Raw genomic sequence first — 21,066 nt, forward strand, 5'->3', positions numbered from 1 at the left:
CCCATTTCTTAGCCAGCAGGCCCATCTGGAGAGCAGACCAGTAGGATTTACACGATTCAAGGCCACGTATACACAGTGGTGTGGAGGGGAGTTGTGCACCTGGTCTCATCGCTTGTTTGGTGTTTTCTGTCACGAATGCTCCCCTGCCTCTGGTTTAATTGTTGGACGTTCAGTTAGATTCTGCACATTTTATCCTCACTTATTCACAGGAAGCAGACCTACAATAGGCCTCTGGATTAGGGAGGCTTTCTGGTTGAAGCCAGTTGGAGATGCTTTGTGCTTGGTGCATGATGTCCGAGAGGAAGCTACTTCCTGCTGGAGTGCCTTCTCCAGGGTGGCCACACTCCAAGGTCTGAGTTTCAGTTCCAGAAGTTTGGGTTTTGTCAGTGCACCTAGATTGAGCCCTTGGGGCTCCTGACCAAACTCCCAGGAGACAGATGTTAATAAACCCAGCCTGACATATATACAATGGAATATTACTCAGCCATAAAAAATGAAATTGAGTTATTTGTAGTGAGGTGGATGGACCTAGAGTCTGTCGTACAGAATGAAGTAAGTCAGAAAAACAAATACCTTATGTTAAGACATATATATGGATTCTAAACAAAAAAAAAAAGTTCTAAAGAACCTAGGGGGCAGGACAGGAATAAAGACACATGTAGAGAATGGACTTGAGGACACGGGGAGGGGGAAGGGTAAGCTGGGACGAAGTGAGAGAGTGGCATGGACATATATACACTACCAAACGTAAAATAGATAGCTAGTGGGAAGCAGCCGCATAGCATAGGGAGATCAGCTCGGTGCTTCGTGACCGCCTAGAGGAGTGGGATAGGGAGGGTGGGAGGGAGACACAGAGGGAGGAGATATGGGGATATATGTATATGTATAGCTGATTCACTTTGTTATAAAGCAGAAACTACCACACCATTGTAAAGCAATTATACTCCAATAAAGATGTTAAAAATAAATAAAAAATAAACCCAGCCTGCCAGCCTGTTTCTTCTGGTGAGAAATAGGATTTCCAGGCGTACTCAAACCCAGGTGGTCAGTACATCCCATCTTTCTATGAAAAAATCGTCCGTAGAAGCCGACCATGCATACGTGGCTGGGATTGGAACAAAGTGAGTTAAGTAGGTAATCTTACTGTGTAGTTCCGGGCTGTGATACTTACATGTTGCTCTTCCCCTCGAATCACATCCTCCACCTGGACCCCTGGCCAGGACTGCTCCCTCCTCACTCACTCTCCTGGCTGGTGATGGGGACATGCTAATTAATTTTAGCGGCTTCTTCAGAGCACCTTCCTTGTGCTGAAGTAGTCTTTTGGGTAAACTGATGAGGTTATTACCGTGACTAGACCAATAATGTGGATTGATTTTCACCATCTCATACGGAGAATTCGATTATGCTTTCTGCTTTGTGAGTGATGGAGTTATTTTTTTCTGAGTTTTTTGGCCATGGTCAGACCAGCTTTTTCCCAAATCCTTTCAGCTCTACCTTTGCTTGCTTCCATCATGCATCTCCCACCCCCGGAGGGTAGGGCACACTTGGTGCCTTTTCTCTGGTGCTCTTTGGTCTTCCAAATTAGGTCTGAATGTTGCAAGCCTCACTGTTGACATCACTTTCCTTCAGGTGTATCACTTCTGTTCCAGCTGTTTGTGCTTTGACTTTTCAAAAAGATCTTTGTATGATTTTTTTCCTGGCTAAGAACATGATAATAAAAACTAGCATTGATTGAACTCTTATTATGCCAGGCACTATGTTGAGGGCTTCACATGTATCATCTCATGTAATCTTCACAGCACCCTGTGAGGGAAGTGTTATTGATATTTCCAGTTTATGGATGAGGAAACTTGAGACGTAAGAGTATTTACGCAGCCTGCCTTATGTCACACAGCGGCCGCAGGGATACCCACCCACCCGGCCAGTAAGAAACTGGAGAAGGGTGGCATCTCAGCATAGGGTAAGAGATGTCTTTTAGGGAGAAGGCTCCCCTTTCCCAGGGGTGGGTGCGTGTTTGTCCTCCTTCCGTCCCCACTTCTGAATACACCTTTATGAATGTTCATTAGGTCACTGGTTCTGGTCACTTTACCTCCATTCCTAGGGGAGAAAAGTCAGTATTGCCCATTTCTCTTCTGCAGAAATGCCTTTTGACTTTGTTCGCACAAACCAAGGCCTTTCGGGTCTCGGGAGTTGCCGTGGTGGACGGGCTATGTTGAATTCCCTAAGGCTGTCCTGTCTGCTCTGCACATAGGATGCGTAGTCATGAATTAACTGCATCTCATCATCAGACTTGACCTCATCTAGTTGTTCTGCAGGAAACCCCGTGCAGCCAGCCCCTCCCATGCGCCAGAACGATCGCTTGGCGTTGGGGTGGAATCCATGCATCCGCTGGGGGAGTGTCCCAGATGCTGGCGGTTGGTGGTAGGGGTTTGTACAGATGCTCTGCTTACTGGGAAGGTGGCGTGACTCCGGGAAAGCCATCACAGCAGGGGCAGTGTTGAGCTGCTCTCCGAGGATGTTGTGTAGGAGTTTCTGGGCAGAAAAGAGGAGGGTAGGCGGAGGGCAGCACACACAGGCTTGAAGGCATAGAAAGTAAGGTGCCCTTGGGTAACAGAATAGCTGAAAGCTTGCTCCCGGGCTCTCTGTGAAGGAAGGAGAAGGGAGGGAGACCGGAAGGGAGACACGGCCTTTATTCCGTAGCCAATGGCGAGCCATTGAAACATTTCATAGAAAGAGTGATGTGCTAAATGATCCGGTTCATGTCTTCCGAAGATCCCTTTGAGGGAGACAGGGTGTGATGAGGGGATGGAGTTGAGAGGCCGTTCACAGGCAGAAGTGTCATTATCTGGTGGGTCTGATGTGTGGGTGAAGAAAGACAAGTCACAGATGACAGTTGGCTCCGGCTGGGAAGGGTGGGTTGTTGGGGAGATGGCCTTGGGGCCTGAGACATGGGGAAGAAGTGGGTTCATGTGGAACCTGGAGAAGAGTGTGTGACATCATGGGGTGTGGGATGCCATGCAGCGGGGTGGGTGGGGCTGGAACTGGTGACGGGAAATTCGCCGGGATCCAGGCCGAGAACTGACTGGACCCCGCAGAGCACCAGTGTCTAAGGAGCAGGCCAGCAAGAAGAACTCCAGGGAGGCAGAGCAGGAGAGGAGAGATCTGTGTGGCTGCTGCGGGCGGCAGGCGGGGGGAAAAGTGTGTGGTGAGGGGTGAGTCGAGGAGGAAGAAAGGAGGCCTTTCTCAGGAGCCCTCAGGGTATCAGTCTGGATAGTCAAGCAGTCACAAAAGGTTATAAAGTAAAATGAAAAGAGCCCAGGTTTGTAAATCTCATGTAAAAATGTTGGGCCTGAGGCCAGAGGCCTCTCAAAGGGCCTTTCATGCCGGTGGGCTCTGGTTTACCCACTCTCTGTGGGAACGGCGGGAATTAGAGAAGACCCAAAGGTTCCTTCTGATCCCAAGAGCCTACTGCTCTGTGGCCTCTTGATTTGAGGGAGGGAGAGGAAAATTTCTAGATTCCAGGGAGCCAGAGAGATGCCAGCCGTGGCTGCAGTGGGAGGCTGCAGGGTGGGGCTGTGTCTCAGAGAGGGGTGTGCTCTTAGGTCAGCAGGTCTGAGTCTCCTGAGCACAGACCTCTCGAAAGTCTGATACGGTGTCTGACTCGGGCCATGTGTGGACCAGACGTCCCCGATAAAACACTTCTGATTGGGTGGCTCTGGGGCCGATATTCTTACACTGCAAATTCTTGCTGACTTCAGGTTGGAGTTGGATAGATTTACCCATTCCATTCTTGCCACAGATTCTATGGAAGTGAAACCCATCATGACCAGAAAGTTGCGGAGGCGACCAAATGATCCTGTCCCCATCCCAGACAAGAGACGAAAACCTGCTCCTGATATCCGTTGCATCAAGCCTTAATCACTTTTCTTCCTTTAGACTGTTGAATCCTTTGCTTTTCCATTCGATAGAATACACATGGCCGTGGTCCTTCAGAAATTGTCATGTTTGGCTGGAAAGCACATGTATTTATCTGGGAGGTAGGGGATGGCCATTTTATGATTGGAGTCCTCAATTGTTACTGCTTTGAGTGGGAGGAATTTATAGACAGCAGTTATTTGGAAAGGGACTCTGTGCTGGTTTTGACACTCACTGGGAGATTCATGTGCCTTAGATTTTCCCATCTGTGAAATGAGGACTGTAATACTTGGCTTTCGTACTTCAGTCAGCTATGTCCCCCAAACAGTGGATTGCAAACTGTTGTTTAATTAAAGCAAAAGATCTCAGTCGGACATCAAGAAGCCCCTTTAATCATAACAGTGGGAATGGGAAGGGGACACATGGGGGAGTGTTGTTTCCATCGTCTCGAGGAGATAATAAATAGCCATTTGTACAAAATGGTTTTGTTATTTGTCTGCCACGAGGAAGGGGCATAACTTCACGTTCCCTTCATCTTATCAACTGAGAATTGAAGCTGTTAGGCAAGATTAATCCTGTACCTGTGTGGAAGTCTCAGATCTTTGGAACAAAAGCACTTCACAGATTGAGGATGAAGTTCTTTACTGTGGCCTGGGCTCTCACTGTTGTTGTAGTTACCTATGGAGTCTCATTTCACCTTCTTACCATAGAAGTTTGTAAGATGGGGGGGGATGTGAATTCTTTTAGATACCTGGCTCCATGACATTTAGTAGGAAGATCAAAAAGTTCCAAGAGGCAAACTGTAGAAACATGGTGGAACATACTCTAACTTTGTAGATTCTCAAACGCTGGCACCATTTTGTTTCTTTCTATTTGCTTGGCAGCCATCCTTTTCAGACACGTTCCTTTAACTCTGAACACCCCAGCTAAACTATTTGTTAACAGATGAACAGATCATGGAGGATCTGAGAACGTTAAATAAGGTACAGTTCGATTTTTTTGATTCATTTGAAAGCGTAGGCTTGATGTGGGTTTTCTGCTTTATTTTGTTCTCATTGCTACTTGTTAAATCACTTTTATACCTTTGACACCTTACGTTGTATCTGAAATGATTTTCTCTAAGATTTTTTTGTTCTTCTTACAGCTGAAGTCACCCAAGAGACCAGGTAAGTGCACGATGTTGCTGGCATTCGTGCAATCTTTTTATCATATTGTTGGAAAAGCATGCGAATACCTGACAGGAGGTTGTTGCAGTTTTCAAAAGCAAAATGTTCATCATTTGCCTAAGAGCAGTCATCATGAAAACTGGAGTGGACCTCATGTGTACCCTCCCCTGATTTATTTTTTTTTAATCCTGCTATGTTAAAGTTACTTTGTCTTTTCCTTAGGATTTATTTTAAGAGAGACATTTCCTTCTTTGTAGGCATCAGGCATAAGATTTAAGTGCACATGCATTTCTGAAAATGAAACCAGAAGGGTTTTGCAGTGTGAGTTGCTTTGTGGAGTTCAGTACGAGGCACGCTTACCCAGTGGCTTTTCGCAGCTGCTTCTGGTAACGGCCTCTCGGGCTGCTCCCAGTCCCAGCTTACAGAGGAGACCCACCCAGTGTTCGGGGTGCTTCTGTTTAGAGCAGCACTTAAGGGTCGTTGCTAGGCTGCAGAATAGAATTCTGAACTGACAAGCCTTTTTTTTTTTTTTTTTTGGTTTTAAGCGCTGCGATTACTTACACATCCCTCTACCAGCCAAGTCTTGTGAAAGAAAACAAGATTCTTCTCGCTCTAGATAATTACCTTCTGAGAGCTGCCATGGTCCACAGAGACGTCCTGAGTTTCTGAAGGCCTGGTGGGGAGAGGGTTTTGTGAGTGTGTGAGTTTAGATGATTTGAACCCACTGCAGTTATCAGCAGTGTGTTAGCTTGATTCCATACATGCCCAGTAACCTGCCCTGCTTTGTAATAAATATTTCTAGAAATGATTCCATTTTTATAAATTTAAAGAGATTTTTCTAGTTCTTGCCATTGGAGCTTCTGATGGTCAGTGTTGCCACAGTCCTACTCTGAGTCACCTTGGGCAAACCCCTTAGCCTGTCCGAGCCTTAGGTTTCAGCTTCCCTTCTGTGTGGTGAGGTTTCTCTTTGCCTTGCCTTCCTCACAGAGTTGCTTTAAGGATTCAGTTAGATGTGATGTACAAGAATTTTGTTGGATTCCCATTTATTACAACTGTAAGGACTTGATCATGATTGTTTCCCCCGTTTTAATAGCATTTCAGTGAAAGCATGTTAGCTGGTGGACTCGCATGCTTATGCCACACTTAGTCATTGAAATATCTCTTTGGTTCCTCCAGCATCCCCATCCTCTCCCGAACACTTGCCCGCCACACCTGCAGAGTCTCCAGCCCAGAGGTTTGAAGCTCGGATAGAAGATGGCAAACTGTACTATGATAAAAGATGGTATGTTCTTGGTAAACACAGATTACTCGTTAGAATCTCAAAAGAACCATTTGGAAATAGGGCTGGGGCTGTCTATAGTTGTTATTTCAGAGCGTGGCTGCTGCTTAACTAAAGGTAGAGGAGCATTTAGAAGTTGTCAGGAGTCTTGGATCCATACGGCTTTTTAGCTCTCTGAAGGCAGTGCTTCCCCAAAACGTGCTCTTCTGGTAGTGGCCCCCCTTCTCTCTCCATGCTGCTCTCACCATACTAGAACTTGTGGTGCCCCTGTAGACTGGCATCAGGGCTTATGTCCCCCTCTGCCCCCTCTTAACTGCACCCCTGTGTGCTAAAATTAATAGGAGTTCTGTGGAAGAAAGGATTTTGTGGTCAGATGAGTTTGGGGGAATGGCCATGTTAGCTAAGACCAACGGGTTTCATCATTGTAGCACTCTGGGTCCTCTGATATGCTAATGTACACTGTGAATTTCTGAGATATTATTAGGTGTTATTTATTTGACTGAGGTACCCTTTTGCATGCAACATCCTGCAGCACGAGTGTTCCAGGAAAAATAATCAGGGGAGGTGTATCCTAAAACGTTACTAGTTTAGATTGAAGACGGTTTGAAACCTTCAGACCACCAGCGTTTTCATTGGGAAGAAAATGGCAAAACAATGTGAAAAACAAATACTCATGCATTTACTCTTTCAACAAATATTTACTGTTTGCTCTGTGACTAGGCGTTCTCCTAGGTGTTAAGTCACCGGGACACTGCCACCTTTTCTTTAAATTCGAATTTCTTCCTTTTATTCATTGCCCACATGCAGGCATAGTCTCACTCAGGTTAAGTCATGGCAGACACATAATTGCGTACTGCCTTTCCACTTGTTTATATGTTTTTCTGGGTTATTGTATGATCTCTGTAATTGTCATTTATAATGGTTATATGATTTTTTTGAGTTTCAATATATTTATTTAACCCAAAATTCCAAAATTAAAGTTGTGGTTATTTTGAATGTTTTGAACTTTCTTAAAAAACCCCAACACTGTGTTAGTTGATAACCTTATAATATTGTATTTCTGAAGTTGGGAAAAAAGCTTAGAGACCTCGTGATGCCTAAAATAAATCAGTTCCACCTCTGAGGCTGCAGTGAGTTAATAACACATTGGAAGATGAAGGCTGGCTCTGTCTGTAAACCGGATCTTTTTTCTTTAACATTTTTATTGGAGTATAATTGCTTTAAAATGTTGTGTCAGTTTCTGCTGTATAACAAAGTGAATCAGCTATATGCATACATATATCCCGATATCGCGTCCCTGTTGTGTCTCCCTCCCACCCTCCTTATCCCACTCCTCTAGGTGGTTGCAAAGCACCGAGCTGATCTCCCTGTGCTATGCATCTGCTTCCCACTAGCTATTTATTTTACATTTGGTAGTGTATATATGTCAGTGCTACTTTCTCACTTCATCCCAGCTTACCCTTCCCCCTCCCCATGTCCTCAAGTCCATTCTCTATGTCTGTGCCTTTATTCCTGTCCTGCTCCTAGGTTCATCCGAACCTTTTTTTTTTTTTTAGATTCCATATATATGTGTTAGCATATGGTATTTGTTTTTCTCTTTCTGACTTACTTCATTCTGTATGACAGACTCTAGGTCCATCCACCTCACTACCAATAACTCAATTTCGTTTCTTTTTATGGCTGAGTGATATTCCATTGTATATATGTGCCAAATCTTCTTTATTGTTTGATCTTTCGATGGACACTTAGGTTGCTTCCATGTCCTGGCTACTGTAAATAGAGCTGCAGTGAACATTGTGGTACATGACTCTTTTTGAATTATGGTTTTCTCAAGGTATATGCCCAGTAGTGGGATTGCTGGGTCGTATGGTAGTTCTATTTGTAGTTTTTTAAGGAGCCTCCATACTGTTCTCCATAGTGGCTGTATCAATTTACATTCCCACCAACAGTGCAAGAGGGTTCCCTTTTCTCCACACCCTCTCCAGCATTTATTGTTTGTAGATTTTTTGATGATGGCCATTCTGACTAGTGTGAGGTGATACCTCATTGTAGTTTGGATTTGCATTTTTCTAATGGTTAGTGATGTTGAGCATCTTTTCATGTGTTTGTTGGCAATCTGTATATCTTCTTTGGAGAAATGTCTATTTAGGTCTTCTGCCTATTTTTGGCTTGGGTTGTTTGTTTTTTTGATATTGAGCTTCATGAGCTGCTTGTGTATTTTGGAGATTAATCCTTTGTCAGTTGCTTTGTTTGTAAATATTTTCTCCCATTCTAAGGGTTATCTTTTCATCTTGTTTATGGTTTCCTTTGCTGTGCAAAAGCTTTTGAGTTTTATTAGGTCCCATTTGTTTATTTTTATTTCCATTTCTCTAGGAGGTGGATTAAAAAGGATTTTGCTGTGATTTATGTCATAGAGTATTCTGCCTATGTTTTCCTCTAAGAGTTTGATAGTGTCTGGCCTTAAATTTAGGTCTTTAATCCATTTTGAGTTTATTTTTGTGTATGGTGTTAGGGAGTGCTCTAATTTCATTCTTTTACATGTAGCTGTCCAGTTTTCCCGGCACCACTTATTGAAGAGGCTGTCTTTCCTCCATTGTATACTCTTGCCTCCTTTATCAAAGATGAGGTGATCATATGTGCATGGGTTTATCTCTGGGCTTTCTATCCTGTTCCATTGATCTATCTTTCTGTTTTTGTGCCAGTACCATACTGTCTTGATGACTGTAGCTTTGTAGTATAGTCTGAAGTCAGGGAGTCTGATTCCTCCAGCTCCGTTTTTCGTTCTCAAGATTGCTTTGGCTATTCAGGGTCTTTTGTGTTTCCATACAAATGGTGAAATGTTTTGTTCTAGTTCTGTGAAAAATGCCATTGGTAGTTTGATAGGGATTGCATTGAAACTGTAGATTGCTCTGGGTAGTAGTCATTTTCACAATGTTGATTTTTCCAATCCAAGAACATGGTATATCTCTCCAGCTGTTTGTATCATCTTTAATTTCTTTCATCAGTGTCTTATAGTTTTCTGCATACAGGTCTTTTGTCTCCTTAGGTGGGTTTATTCCTAGGTATTTTATTCTTTTTGTTGCAGTGGTAAATGGGAGTGTTTCCTTAATTTCTCTTTCAGATTCTTCATCATTAGTGTTTAGGAATGCAAGAAATTTCTGTGTATCTTTAGGATTCTCTATGTGTAGTATCATGTCATCTGCAAACAGTGACAGTTTTACTTCTACTTTTCCAATTTGGATTCCTTTTATTTCTTTTTCGTCTCTGCTGTGGCTAAAACTTCCAAAACTATGTTGAATGATAGTGGTGAAAGTGGACAACCTTGTCTTGTTCCTGATCTTAGAGGAAATGGTTTCAGTTTGTCACCATTGAGAATGATATTGGCTGTGGGTTTGTCATATATGGGCTTTATTATGTTGAGGTAGGTTCCCTCTTTGCCTACTTTCTGGAGAGTTTTTATCATAAATGGGTGTTGAATTTTGTCAACAGATTTTTCTGCATCTATTGAGATGATTATGTGGTTTTTATCCTTCAGTTTGTTAGTATCACATTGATTGATTTGCGTATATTTAAGAATATAAATATACGTATGGTGTATCACATTGATTGATTTGCGTATATTTAAGAATCCTTGCATTCCTGGGATAAACCCCACTTGATCATGGCGTATGATCCTTTTAATGTGCTGTTGGATTCTGTTTGCTAGTACTTTGTTGAGGGTTTTTTTTTTTTTTTTTTTGCGGTACACGGGCTTCTCACTGTTGTGGCCTCTCCCATTGCGGAGCACAGCCTCCAGACGCGCAGGCTCAGTGGCCATGGCTCATGGGCCTAGCCGCTCTGCGGCATGTGGGATCTTCCTGGACCGGGGCATGAACCCGTGTCCCCTGCATCGGCAGGCGGACTCTCAACCACTGCGCCACCAGGGAAGCCCTTGTTGAGGATTTTTGCATTGATGTTCATCAGTGATATTGGCCTGTAGGTTTCTTTCTTTGTGACATCTTTGTCTCGTTTTGGTTCCAGGGTGATGATGGCCTCGTAGAATGAGTTTGGGAGTGTTCCTCCCTCTGCTGTATTTTGGAAGAGTTTGAGAAGGATAGGTGTTAGCTCTTCTCTAAATGTTTAACAGAATTCTCCTGTGAAGCCATCTGGTCCTGAGCTTTTGTTTGTTGGAAGATTTTTAATCATAGTTTCAATTTCAGTGCTTGTGATTGGTCTGTTCATATTTTCTGTTTCTTCCTGGTTCAGTCTCGGAAGCTTATGCTTTTCTAAGAATTTGTCCTATTTTTTCTAGCAGGTTTTCCATTTTATTGGCATGGAGTTGCTTGTAGTAATCTCTCATGATCCTTTGTATTTCTGCAGTGTCAGTTCCTTCTCCTTTTTCATTTCTAATTCTGTTGATCTGAGTCTTCTCCTTGTTTTTCTTGATGAGTCTGGCTAATGGTTTATCAATTTTGTTGGTCTTCTCAAAGAACCAGCTTTTAGTTTTATTGATCTTTGCTATTGTCCTTCATTTCTTTTTCACTTACTTATGATCTGATCTTTATGATTTCTTTCCTTCTGCTAACTTTGGGTTTTTTGTTCTTCTTTCTCTGATTGCTTTAAGTGTAAGGTTAAGTTGTTTGAGATTTTGCATGTTTCTTGACGTAGGATTGTATTGCTATAAACTTACCTCTTACAATTGCTTTTGCTGCATCCCATAGGTTTTGGGTTGTGTTGTTTTCATTGTCATTTGTTTCTAGGTAAGTTTTGATTTCCTCTTTGATTTCTTCAGTGATTTCTTGGTTATTTAGTAGCGTATTGTTTAGCCTCCATGTGTTTGTATTTTTTACAGCTTTTTCCGGTAATTGATATCTAGTCTCATAGCATAGTGGTCAGAAAAGATACTTGACACGATTTCAATTTTCTTAAATTTACCAAGGCTTGATTTGTGACCCAAGATATGACCTATTCTGGAGAATGTTCCATGAGTGCTGGAGAAGAAAGTGTATTCTATTTATTTGGATGGAATGTCCTATAAATATCAATTCAATTCATCTTGTTTAATATATCATTTAAAGGTTGTAGTTTCTTATTTATTTTCATTTTGGGTGATCTGTCTGTTTGTGAAAGTGAGGTGTTAAAGTCCCCTACTATGATTGTGTTACTGTCGATTTCCCCTTTTATGGCTGTTAGCATTTGCCTTATGTATTGAGGTGCTCCTATTTTGGGTGCATAAATATTTACAATTGTTATATCTTCTTGGATTAATCCCTTGATCATTGTGGAGTGTCCTTCTTTGTCTCTTGTAATAGTCTTTATTTTAAAGTCTATTTTGTCTGATATGAGAATTGCTACTCCAGCTTTCTTTTGATTTCCTTTTGCATGGAATATCTTTTTCCATCCCCTCACTTTCAGTCTGTATGTGCCCCTAGGTCTGAAGTGGGTCTCTTGTAGATAGCATATTTAGGGGTCTTGTTTCTGTATCCATTCAGCAAGCCTGTGTCTTTTGGTTGGAGTATTTAATCCATTTACATTTAAGGTAATTATCGATATGTATGTTCCTATTCCCATTTTCTTAATTGTTTTGGGTTTGTTATTGCAGGTCTTTTCCTTCTCTTGTGTTTCCTGCCTAGAGAGTTCCTTTAGCATTTGTTGTAAAGCTGGTTTGGTGATGCTGAATTCTTTTAGCTTTTGCTTGTCTGTAAAGATTTTAATTTCTCCATCAAATTTGAATGAGATCCTTGCTGGGTAGCGTAATCTTGGTTGTAGGTTTTTCTCCTTCATCACTTTAAATATGTCCTGCCACTCCCTTCTGGCTTGCAGAGTTTCTGCTGAAAGATCAGCTGTTAACCTTATGGGGATTCCTTTGTATGTTATTTGTTGCTTTTCCCTTGCTGCTTTTTTTTTTTTGGTGGGGGGTGGGTTCGCAGACCTCTCACTGTTGTGGCCTCTCCCGTTGTGGAGCACAGACTCTGGACGCGCAGGCTCAGCGGCCATGGCTCATGGGCCCAGCCACTCAGCGGCATGTGGAATCTTCCCAGACCGGGGCACGAACCCGTGTCCCCTGCATCGGCAGGCGGACTCTCAACCGCTGCGCCACCAGGGAAGCCCTCCCTTGCTGCTTTTAATATTTTTTTATTTGTATTTAACTTTTGATAGTTTCATTAATATGTGTCTTGGCATGTTTCTCTTTGGTTTTATCCTGTATGGTACTCTCTGTGCTTCCTGGACTTGATTGATTGTATCCCTTCCCATGTTAGGGAAGTTTTCAACTATAATCTCTTCAATTATTTTCTCAGTCCCTTTCTTTTTCTCTTCTTCTTCTGGGACTCCTATAATTCGATTGTTGGTGCATTTAATGTTGCCCCAGAGGTCTCTGAGACTGTCCTCAATTCCTTTCATTCTTTTTTCTTTATTCTGCTCCCTGGCAGTTATTTCCACCATTTTATTTTCCAGGTCACTTACCCGTTCTTCTGCCTCAGTTATTCTGCTATTGATCCCTTCTAGAGTATTTTTAATGTCAGTGACTGTGTTGTTCCTCACTGTGTGTTTGCCCTTTGGTTCTTCTAGGTCCTTGTGAAATGTTTCTTGTATTCTCTCCATCTGTTTCCGAGATTTTGGATCATCTTTACTGTCATTACTCTGAATTCTTTTTCAGGCAGGCTGCCTATTTCCTCTTCATTTATTTAGTATTGTAGGTTTTTACCTTGCTACTTCATCTGTAACATATTTTTCTGTCGTTTCTTTTTGTTTTTTTCCTCTTTTTGATGGTGGTTCTGTATTCCTATCTTACTGGTTGTCTGGCCTGAGACGTCCAGCACTAGAGTTTACAGGCAGTTGGATAGAGCTGGTTCTTGGCGCTGAGATGAGCACCTCTGGGAGGCCTCACTCCAGTTAATATTCCCAGGGGTCTGAGGTTGTCTTTTAGTCTAGCGGTTTGGACTCAGAGCCCCCACCACAGGAGCCTGGGCCTGACCTCCAGCCTGGGAACCAAGATCTCACAAACTTTGTGGCATTGTTTAAAAAAGAAAGAAAGAAAAAAGAGGAGCAGTACAATATCAAAGAATAAGAAACAGGGCTTCCCTGGTGGCTCAGTGGTTGAGAGTCTGCCTGTCGATGCAGGGGACAGGGGTTCATGCCCCGGTCCGGGAAGATCCCACATGCTGCGGAGCGACTAGGCCCTTGAGCCATGGCTGCTGAGCTTGCGCGTCTGGAGCCTGTGCTCCGCAACGGGAGAGGCCCAACAGTGAGAGGCCCGCGTACTGCAAAAAATAAAAATAAAAAAGAATAAAAAACAAAATAAAATTAGATAAAAAAATATAGTAGGAAAAATAAAACTCTAATTGGGGCTTCCCTGGTGGCGCAGTGTTGAGAGTCTGCCTGCCGATGCAGGGGACACGGGTTCGTGCCCCGGTCCGGGAAGATCCCACATGCCGCGGAGCGGCTGGGCCCGTGAGCCATGGCCGCTGAGCCTGCGTGTCCGGAGCCTGTGCTCCGCAACGGGAGAGGCCACAACAGTGAGAGGCCCGCGTACCGCAAAAAAACCCAAAACTTTAATTGAAGCAACTGCAACAAGGTAAAATAAAACCACAGCAGGGAAAAGAAACAAAAAGGTTGGGGGGGGACAAGCCAAAAGGAGAGAACAATAACAAAGTATAAAAAATAAAATAAAATTCGAAAAATAAAAACTTTATTAAGAAAAATAAAAATATAAAAGAATCAACAACAGTGAATTAACAAGGTAAAAGAGAACCCCAAACTAAAAGAGGAAAACAGAAAAAAAAAAAAGTCTTGCCTAGGGGGGTGGAGTTTGGGCAGGGGTGGAACTTGGGCAGGAGTGGGCTTTAGGGTGGGGCGGGACCTAGGCCGGTGGGCGGGTGACTGTGGTCATGGGGCGGGGCCTAGGCGGGGCAATGGTCAAGCGTGGGGGGACTCTGCTTAGGACCTGTGCAAGGGGAGAGGCTGCACGTGGAAAGGAGGGCCTCTGGAGAGTGGAGTTCTGAGTTTGGAGGTAGTGCCCTGCGGGAGGCTGTGTGGGTGGCGTTTAGGCCCAGGGCGTTGGAGGGGGTCCCCCAGTGTAGGGGCGGGGCCCTGGATGGGGGTGTGGGGAGGGGCTTGGGCTCTGTGAGGCAAGAGGGACGCCCCGAGGGCAGGGGATTAGGACCCTGCCTGCTGGGTTCCCTTGTGCCTAAGCAGACAGGGAAAGCGCTGGCCTCCCCCACCGTCTTCCCCAGGGTCTCCCTCGTCACTGGACCCCTAACCGTGGATGGGTCCCGCTGGGTGTAGGAACTCCTCCCCTCCCCCAGCCGCCCCTCAGGGGTGCTGGTCCCAGAGGTCTGGCCTTTACTTTTGTTCCCCCTTCCCTCCCTCCCACTCCTTCAGGACCCGCGTGGCTGGAGGCCGCCTCAGTGGGCAGAGGATCAGGCCCGGGATCTCAGCAGGTTCCTGGGGGCCCAAGTGGGCAAGGGGAACCTGGCCACACTCCCTTTTTTTTGTGTGTGTGTGTGTTATGCGGGCCTCTCACTGTTGTCGCCTCTCCCATTGCGGAGCACAGGCTCTGGACCTGCAGGCTCAGCGGCCATGGCTCACGGGCCCAGCCGCTCCACAGCATGTGGGATCTTCCCGGACCGGGGCACGAACCCATGTCCCCTGCATCGACAGGTAGACTCTCAATCACTGCGCCACCAGGGAAGCCCCCACACTCCCTTTTGATCCTCTGCCCTCTCAGTGTTCCCCCAATTTCCCCCTTGGGGCGAGGGATCCCTTCCCCTCCCCCAGCCACCCTTCAGGGGCACCAGTCCTGTCCTGCCTCCACTTCTCCTCCCCCTTCACTCCCCCCATGCCCCACGTCCTACCCAGCCCCTGGGGGTTCTTCCTGTCCGCTTAGGTGTCTGTGGTTCCCCACCGGTGTCTGGTAGGTGCTCTAGTTGTGAGGAGACGCGAATTCTGCATCCTCCTAGTCCGCCATCTTGACTCCGCCGCCTGTAACCCTGATCTTAGTGACTTCTGCCCCTGTCATTTGACGACTGTTTTTCTAAGAGGCCAGTTATGTTGTGTCCTAACATAGCTTATCAGAACACAGCACCACTAGGTGGCAGGCCCTGACAGCTCAACACCCTGAGGGGCAAAATAAAATGAAAAATGTTTCTAATAATGAAAACCAAATAACCTTTAAAGATCAAGCCCACACATAAGAACCATCTTCAAAAATGATAAGATTTATCGCTAGCATTTTTACGGATCTGTGAGCCTTAAAGCCATGTGATATTTCAAATGATGTTCGTTTTGTCATTGCGTTGCTTCTGATCTTCCTCCTTCTAAGGCTTAATCCTTAGACTTTGTGAGACATGTCTTGAGGATGAAAATGCAGTAAAATAAAATTCTTGTTTTTCTAAAGAAAGGACCCACGGTGACTGGTGTTTCATAATGTAGACAGTGGTCAGGTGGGGTGTGGTAGATCACCTAAGCATTTTGAAGGAATGTCACAATCACTGTCTTTCTCCCAGTGGCGGCAGAAATCTGTCAAGTGTCTCGGAGCATTTTACTATTTATAGTGACTTTCAAGTTGCTTACTCTCTTGTTAAATATTGAGACTGTTGTTTTCTGTGTTCTGTGTGTTTGCCATCTTTGGCCTTGGAGGTCAGGTTCATGACTCATCTGCTGAAAGGCAGGTCCCCCCCCCCCACCCCGCCCCCTGCATCTGGAAGGTGTTTGCCAGGAGTCCTCTACAGGACCGGCCTCTTGCGGCTCACCAGGCTCCTGATGTTTGGCTTTTGTGTCCTTGTCAGTTTGGAGGCTTTCATTCTTCCTTCTTTTCCAGCAGTTGTGGCCTGTGGCTGAGAGGTCGGCTGAATCACTTTCTGCTCTTTCCAGTGATGTGGAGTATTTTGGTGAAACAGTATTTCTGGTAAAACATGTTTCATTCAGTTTTAATGACCAGCAAAATGAGCGTGGTTCGGGCTTCCCATCTTGGCCTGAATGCTCATCAAGCTACATTTCTTTTGGAAAGATAAGCATCTTCCCTTTTCCTGGGTCTTATACTGCTTTTAAGACATTTTATATCCTGTAAGTTTTCCTCACATTTTGATTTGAACCTTATAACCTTTCTTAGAAAGTACTGCGAAAGTAGCTGAGATTTTAAAGTAACTCACTGATGGTGCCGGTGGACTGTTTTTTCTTTCCTCACTTTAAATCCAGCACTGCTGAAGTGAATTCAGTGAAGTCACCCACTTGCATGGGTGGATTTAACCCTCCGGCCTTTGCCTGACACGAGAGGTTATTAACTCAAAACAGTGACTCTTTACAGCTAGAATCAGGATTCCTTTAAGTCCTGTAGTTGTAACATGGTATTCATGGGTTTTTTTGGGGAAATGACACATTAATATCAGTACAGTAGGATACAAAATTAAATTAATTCTACCCCTTCCCTGCCCCACTTTTTGACCCACCTTCTAAAAAAATTGCTTTTTTCCATAATAGTAGCGGTGGTTCTATTTTGTCAGGTTTAACAGTAGAGGCAGAGCTTTAAGAACTTAACTGTAGGGATTCCCAGGTCAGGATTTCCATTAGTAATAAAGTCAATTTGACATTTGGGGCTTGTTCTCTGAGGCTATTTAAAGTATTTTTTTCAGTAGAGATGAGTTGTAGCTTGTAAAACAGGTTAATTGGCAAAAAAAAAAAGTGATAATGTACATTTTTACTAATTTAACTTTATTTTTGTATTTTTAACATTTTTTTGTGTCTAAACATATTCTGAATCCCCCCCTCCTTTTAATTAGTATTTAGAAATCGGCAAGTAAATTTGTATGTTACGGTTGTCATATACTTTTTGGTTTCATCTTGAAACCGCTGCCCCAGCATGAGCACTTTAATTTCTGAGGACTTATTTTTTTTTTCCCAGGGAATTTGGGTAATTTACTAGATTTGATATCCAGGGATAATGGTTCCCCAAGACCATTGTGTGGTGCCTGACAACCGCTGGAGGTCCCAGGGCCTCTGCTTCACGGGGACCTGGGAATCAGCTGGTTTGGGAAACACGCTGGCGAGCTCTCCTGTGGAGCCCAGGGAGCACATGGAGCACTGCTGGGCATTCAGGCCACCACCATCCGGCGGTCCCAGAGCAGGCGGATTTGGGAGGTGGCCAGCTGTGCAGGTCCCAGACCGCTTCCCAGGGGTAGTAGGTTACATTGCGTGGTTTACTCCTGAGGTTTACTTTAAAGCCAGTCGGATGGGTTGGGGTTTGGGTGCTGAGCGCATCTGAGGGAAAATGCAGCACGTCTCAGGAGAGTTGTCCGGCTTGTCTCCCAGAGTTGTCTTTAACAGACACTAAGACATTAATTTGTGACATTAAGTTTTCTTCCTGCCCTTTGGCTACTTCGGTGTTTTTCAGTACCATGACTTGTAAGAAAGTACTATTTACTTTTTGATTACAAGTAATACCTGTTTATTCTGGAAAGAAGAAGGCTATGCAATAAAAAGAATATCATTATTTTATATTTTTATAAAACTTTATATTTTTATGAAATTTTAATATACACTTAATAGAGATTTTAATATAAATTTACTAATTTTTATGTATGTGTGTATATGATACACATGTAACACATATTATGTTGTATTACGCACACAGGGACATAATGGACGTAGTTTTTTTCTTGACTGAGCAGTATATTGACCACATTTCCACACTAGTAATATACTCCTACACCACACCCATGACCTTTCTTTATTTAGAAAGTAGTATCAGAATGACTTGAGGCTAGTTGCATGTTGTTTTGTGTTTTTATCTCTCTAATAACTCACAACCCCCATAGAATAACTGTGAATGTTCTCCCCTTCTGTTTTTTTTTTTTTAATGTTGAGCCTTCTTTTAATGTATTTATTTTAATTTTTGGCTGTGTTGGGTGTTCGTTTCTGTGCAAGGGCTCTCTCTAGTTGTGGCAAGCGGGGGCCACTCTTCATCGTGGTGCACGGGCCTCTCACTGTCGTGGCCTCTCTCGTTGCGGAGCACAGGCTTCAGACACGCAGGCTCAGTAGTTGCGGCTCACGGGCCTAGTTGCTCCACGGCATGTGGGATCTTCCCAAACCAGGACTCCAACCCATGTCCCCTGCATTGGCAGGCAGATTCTCAACCACTGCGCCACCAGGGAAGCCCTCCCCTTCTGTTTTTATTCTAACCATTACTCAAGACGTTACCATTTACATAGGTTGGTTGGCTTAGATGTGGGAGGGAAACTCAAGTTTGAGTTTTCTGTGAACTAATTGAACCTTTCTTCATGCACTTTGTTAATTCAGACCTTGTAATATTACATATTTAGCATAATGGAGGTCCTCTGACCCAGTTTACCAACTAATCCCTGGCCAAAAGCAGCTTTCAAGCTGGGTCTAAACCAATCTCGCTGTTCTAATTGAATTTATGATTTGATTTCTTTTAACGGTGTTCTCAGGAAGTAAATTGACTTGGAAACTTGAGTTTTCCGCTCCTAAGTAGCAGGTTAAAGAATGCTTAGAACCTTGACTGGAAAAAGCCCATTGTGGGCGTGAAGTACATCCTTTACTGTGATATCTTAGCAGTGGATTATTTCACTGTACCAGCAAAACAGAGTCTGTCTTCTTCCCCCACAGAAATAATGGTTAGATGCAGTGCTTTGCTGGGAGATGTGTTTTGGTGGAAGTTATATGAGTTAGTGGGTCTGTTAAGCCAACTCTTTGCAGCCAGAATGAACCAAAGGTTATCTTGACTGAACTGGGCTGGCCTAGGCCAGGGCTGCCAGCAGCAGCTCAGCTGATGTTTCCAACTCCTGTCACCCAGTAGCTGCTCCTTCCTCCTGTGGCACCTGTTACTGACTCATTTGGGCTTTGGCCCTGGCTTCCTCATTTTTCATCCTCTGCCTTGTCCCTGAACTTGTAGAAGAAGGTGAGGGTGGTCCTACACTACAGAATAGATGCAGGGACTGAAAGGGGGGAGTCTGTCTTATCTACTTCATTCAGAGCTGCTCTCCCGACTGACCAGGCCAAATTAGATACCCTTTGGTGCAAGTCTAACAGTCAGAACTTCACCTAGTTAGTACTTGCCAGGTGTGATTATTTCATATTTGTCACTGCCACTGTATTTGAAGCTCCTGACGGCAGGGACCTTGTGGCCTTCTTCACTGTCCACTCCACCCTCCAGGGTGGTCAGTGGTACACAACAAGTGGTGAATGAGTATTTGCTGAATGAGTGATCAAAGTAAGGACTGAATTTGGCTTGCCTTCTTGTTGATGACTTACTTGGACAAATAGAAAATATATAACGGGACAGTCTGTTCAAGCCCACCTGTTCATTTTGTCCACCCAACCCTCCTCAGTGTTTTGGGGTGGAGGCAGAAAGTGGGGACAGAGGTTTTACTTAAAAAATTATAATTTACTTTTTGAACTGGGGCATATAGTTCAAATAAAAAACTAAAATGCAGAGTTTTCCAGCCTTTTCCTTGGCCCCCTTTTCCACTCTGCAGTGGAACCAAGAATGTAATTTTTAGACTTAGAAGGAGATTAGGAGGTCATCTGATCTAATCCAAGGGTGGAAGCCTGTAAATTAAACCTGAAATCCAGGCTGTTCCTCAACTATAAATTAAGATTCCTTTAATTATATTTTTTGTTGTGTTTTTTTTTCTTCCCTCCTTTGTGGCCTTTTCTTTATTCCTTTTCTAAATTTGGGCCCTTAACAATACTGTACACTTAAAATTTGTTAAGAGGGTAAACCTTATAGTAAATATTCTTACCACAAAAGGAAAAAAAAGCCACAAAACAGTAGTTATAATAGAGGGTGGGAGAAAACTTTGAGAGGAGGTGGATTATGTTTATGGCCTTGATGGTGATGGTTTCACAGGTATGTACTTATCCCGAAACTCATTGAGTTGTATACATTAAATACATACTACTTCTCACATGTCAGTCATACCTCAATAAAGTGGTTAAAAAAATAAATGTGTGTCTTTTTTCCCGCAGGTACCACAAGAGCCAGGCCATCTATCTGGAGTCAAAGGACAACCAGAAATTGAGTTGTGTGATCAGCTCTGTCGGAGCCAATGAGGTAAGACTGAACCTCTGTCACCCTTTAGGAAAGCAAAATGGGACAGACCTGCAGTGTGAGTGCCACCAAGAAAGTACGATGGAATCACAGTGTTGTATGTGGGTTAGATTCTAAAGTCAGCACTTTCAGGCTGAAATTGCACATAGGCAAAATCACCCTTAAAAATTCCTTACCTTGCATGACTACAGTTTATGCGGGTTTGTGTAAGCCTTGTGGTTTTGTGAACTCCCTGCAGAGTAATTGAGTTGGGCACCACTGAGATAGACTGCAAGAAAGAACACAAGGCAAGTTGGTGTGATGTCTGTGCATTCAAATCCTGCTGCTTTTTGAGGCAGCCATCTGCTGAGGATGGGACTTGCCATTGGAGCATACTCTGTCTTTGCTCTTATTTCTCTCGAGCTTTCATGTGCACTCAGATTTGTTTCATGCTCTGAGGATCTAACAAGGCACCTGACACAGGGTCTGGCACACAGTAAGTGTTCGGTAAATGGGTGCTGGCCTGATCTGACCCACACACTACTCTTCACCTGCTGTCTCTCTAATCCGACGTGTCCTGTTGTGCTTCTGAGCAATGAGCTACCAGGCTCATACCCTTAGGGACTGGTCTCCTCCATTCTCTCTTATAGGATGGAGTCTGGTTGAAAGTCAGCTCTGAG

At 43.9% G+C, this 21,066-nt stretch overlaps 1 protein-coding gene across 3 annotated transcripts in view; it reads left to right on the plus strand.

The window, feature by feature from the left end:
• Positions 1-21,066, plus strand: part of SUDS3 (SDS3 homolog, SIN3A corepressor complex component) — a 290,944-nt gene that overhangs the window by 15,503 nt on the left and 254,375 nt on the right. For all 3 annotated transcript variants that reach the window (XM_067700767.1, XM_067700768.1, XM_067700769.1), the window contains exons 7-11: positions 3,800-3,895; positions 4,837-4,898; positions 5,060-5,081; positions 6,258-6,363; positions 20,326-20,410. In XM_067700767.1, coding sequence (XP_067556868.1) covers positions 3,800-3,895; positions 4,837-4,898; positions 5,060-5,081; positions 6,258-6,363; positions 20,326-20,410 — 371 coding nt within the window. The remainder of the gene's footprint in view (positions 1-3,799; positions 3,896-4,836; positions 4,899-5,059; positions 5,082-6,257; positions 6,364-20,325; positions 20,411-21,066) is intronic.

Source organism: Pseudorca crassidens, chromosome 12, assembly GCF_039906515.1.
Source record: "Pseudorca crassidens isolate mPseCra1 chromosome 12, mPseCra1.hap1, whole genome shotgun sequence".
Taxonomy (NCBI): Eukaryota; Metazoa; Chordata; class Mammalia; order Artiodactyla; family Delphinidae; genus Pseudorca; species Pseudorca crassidens.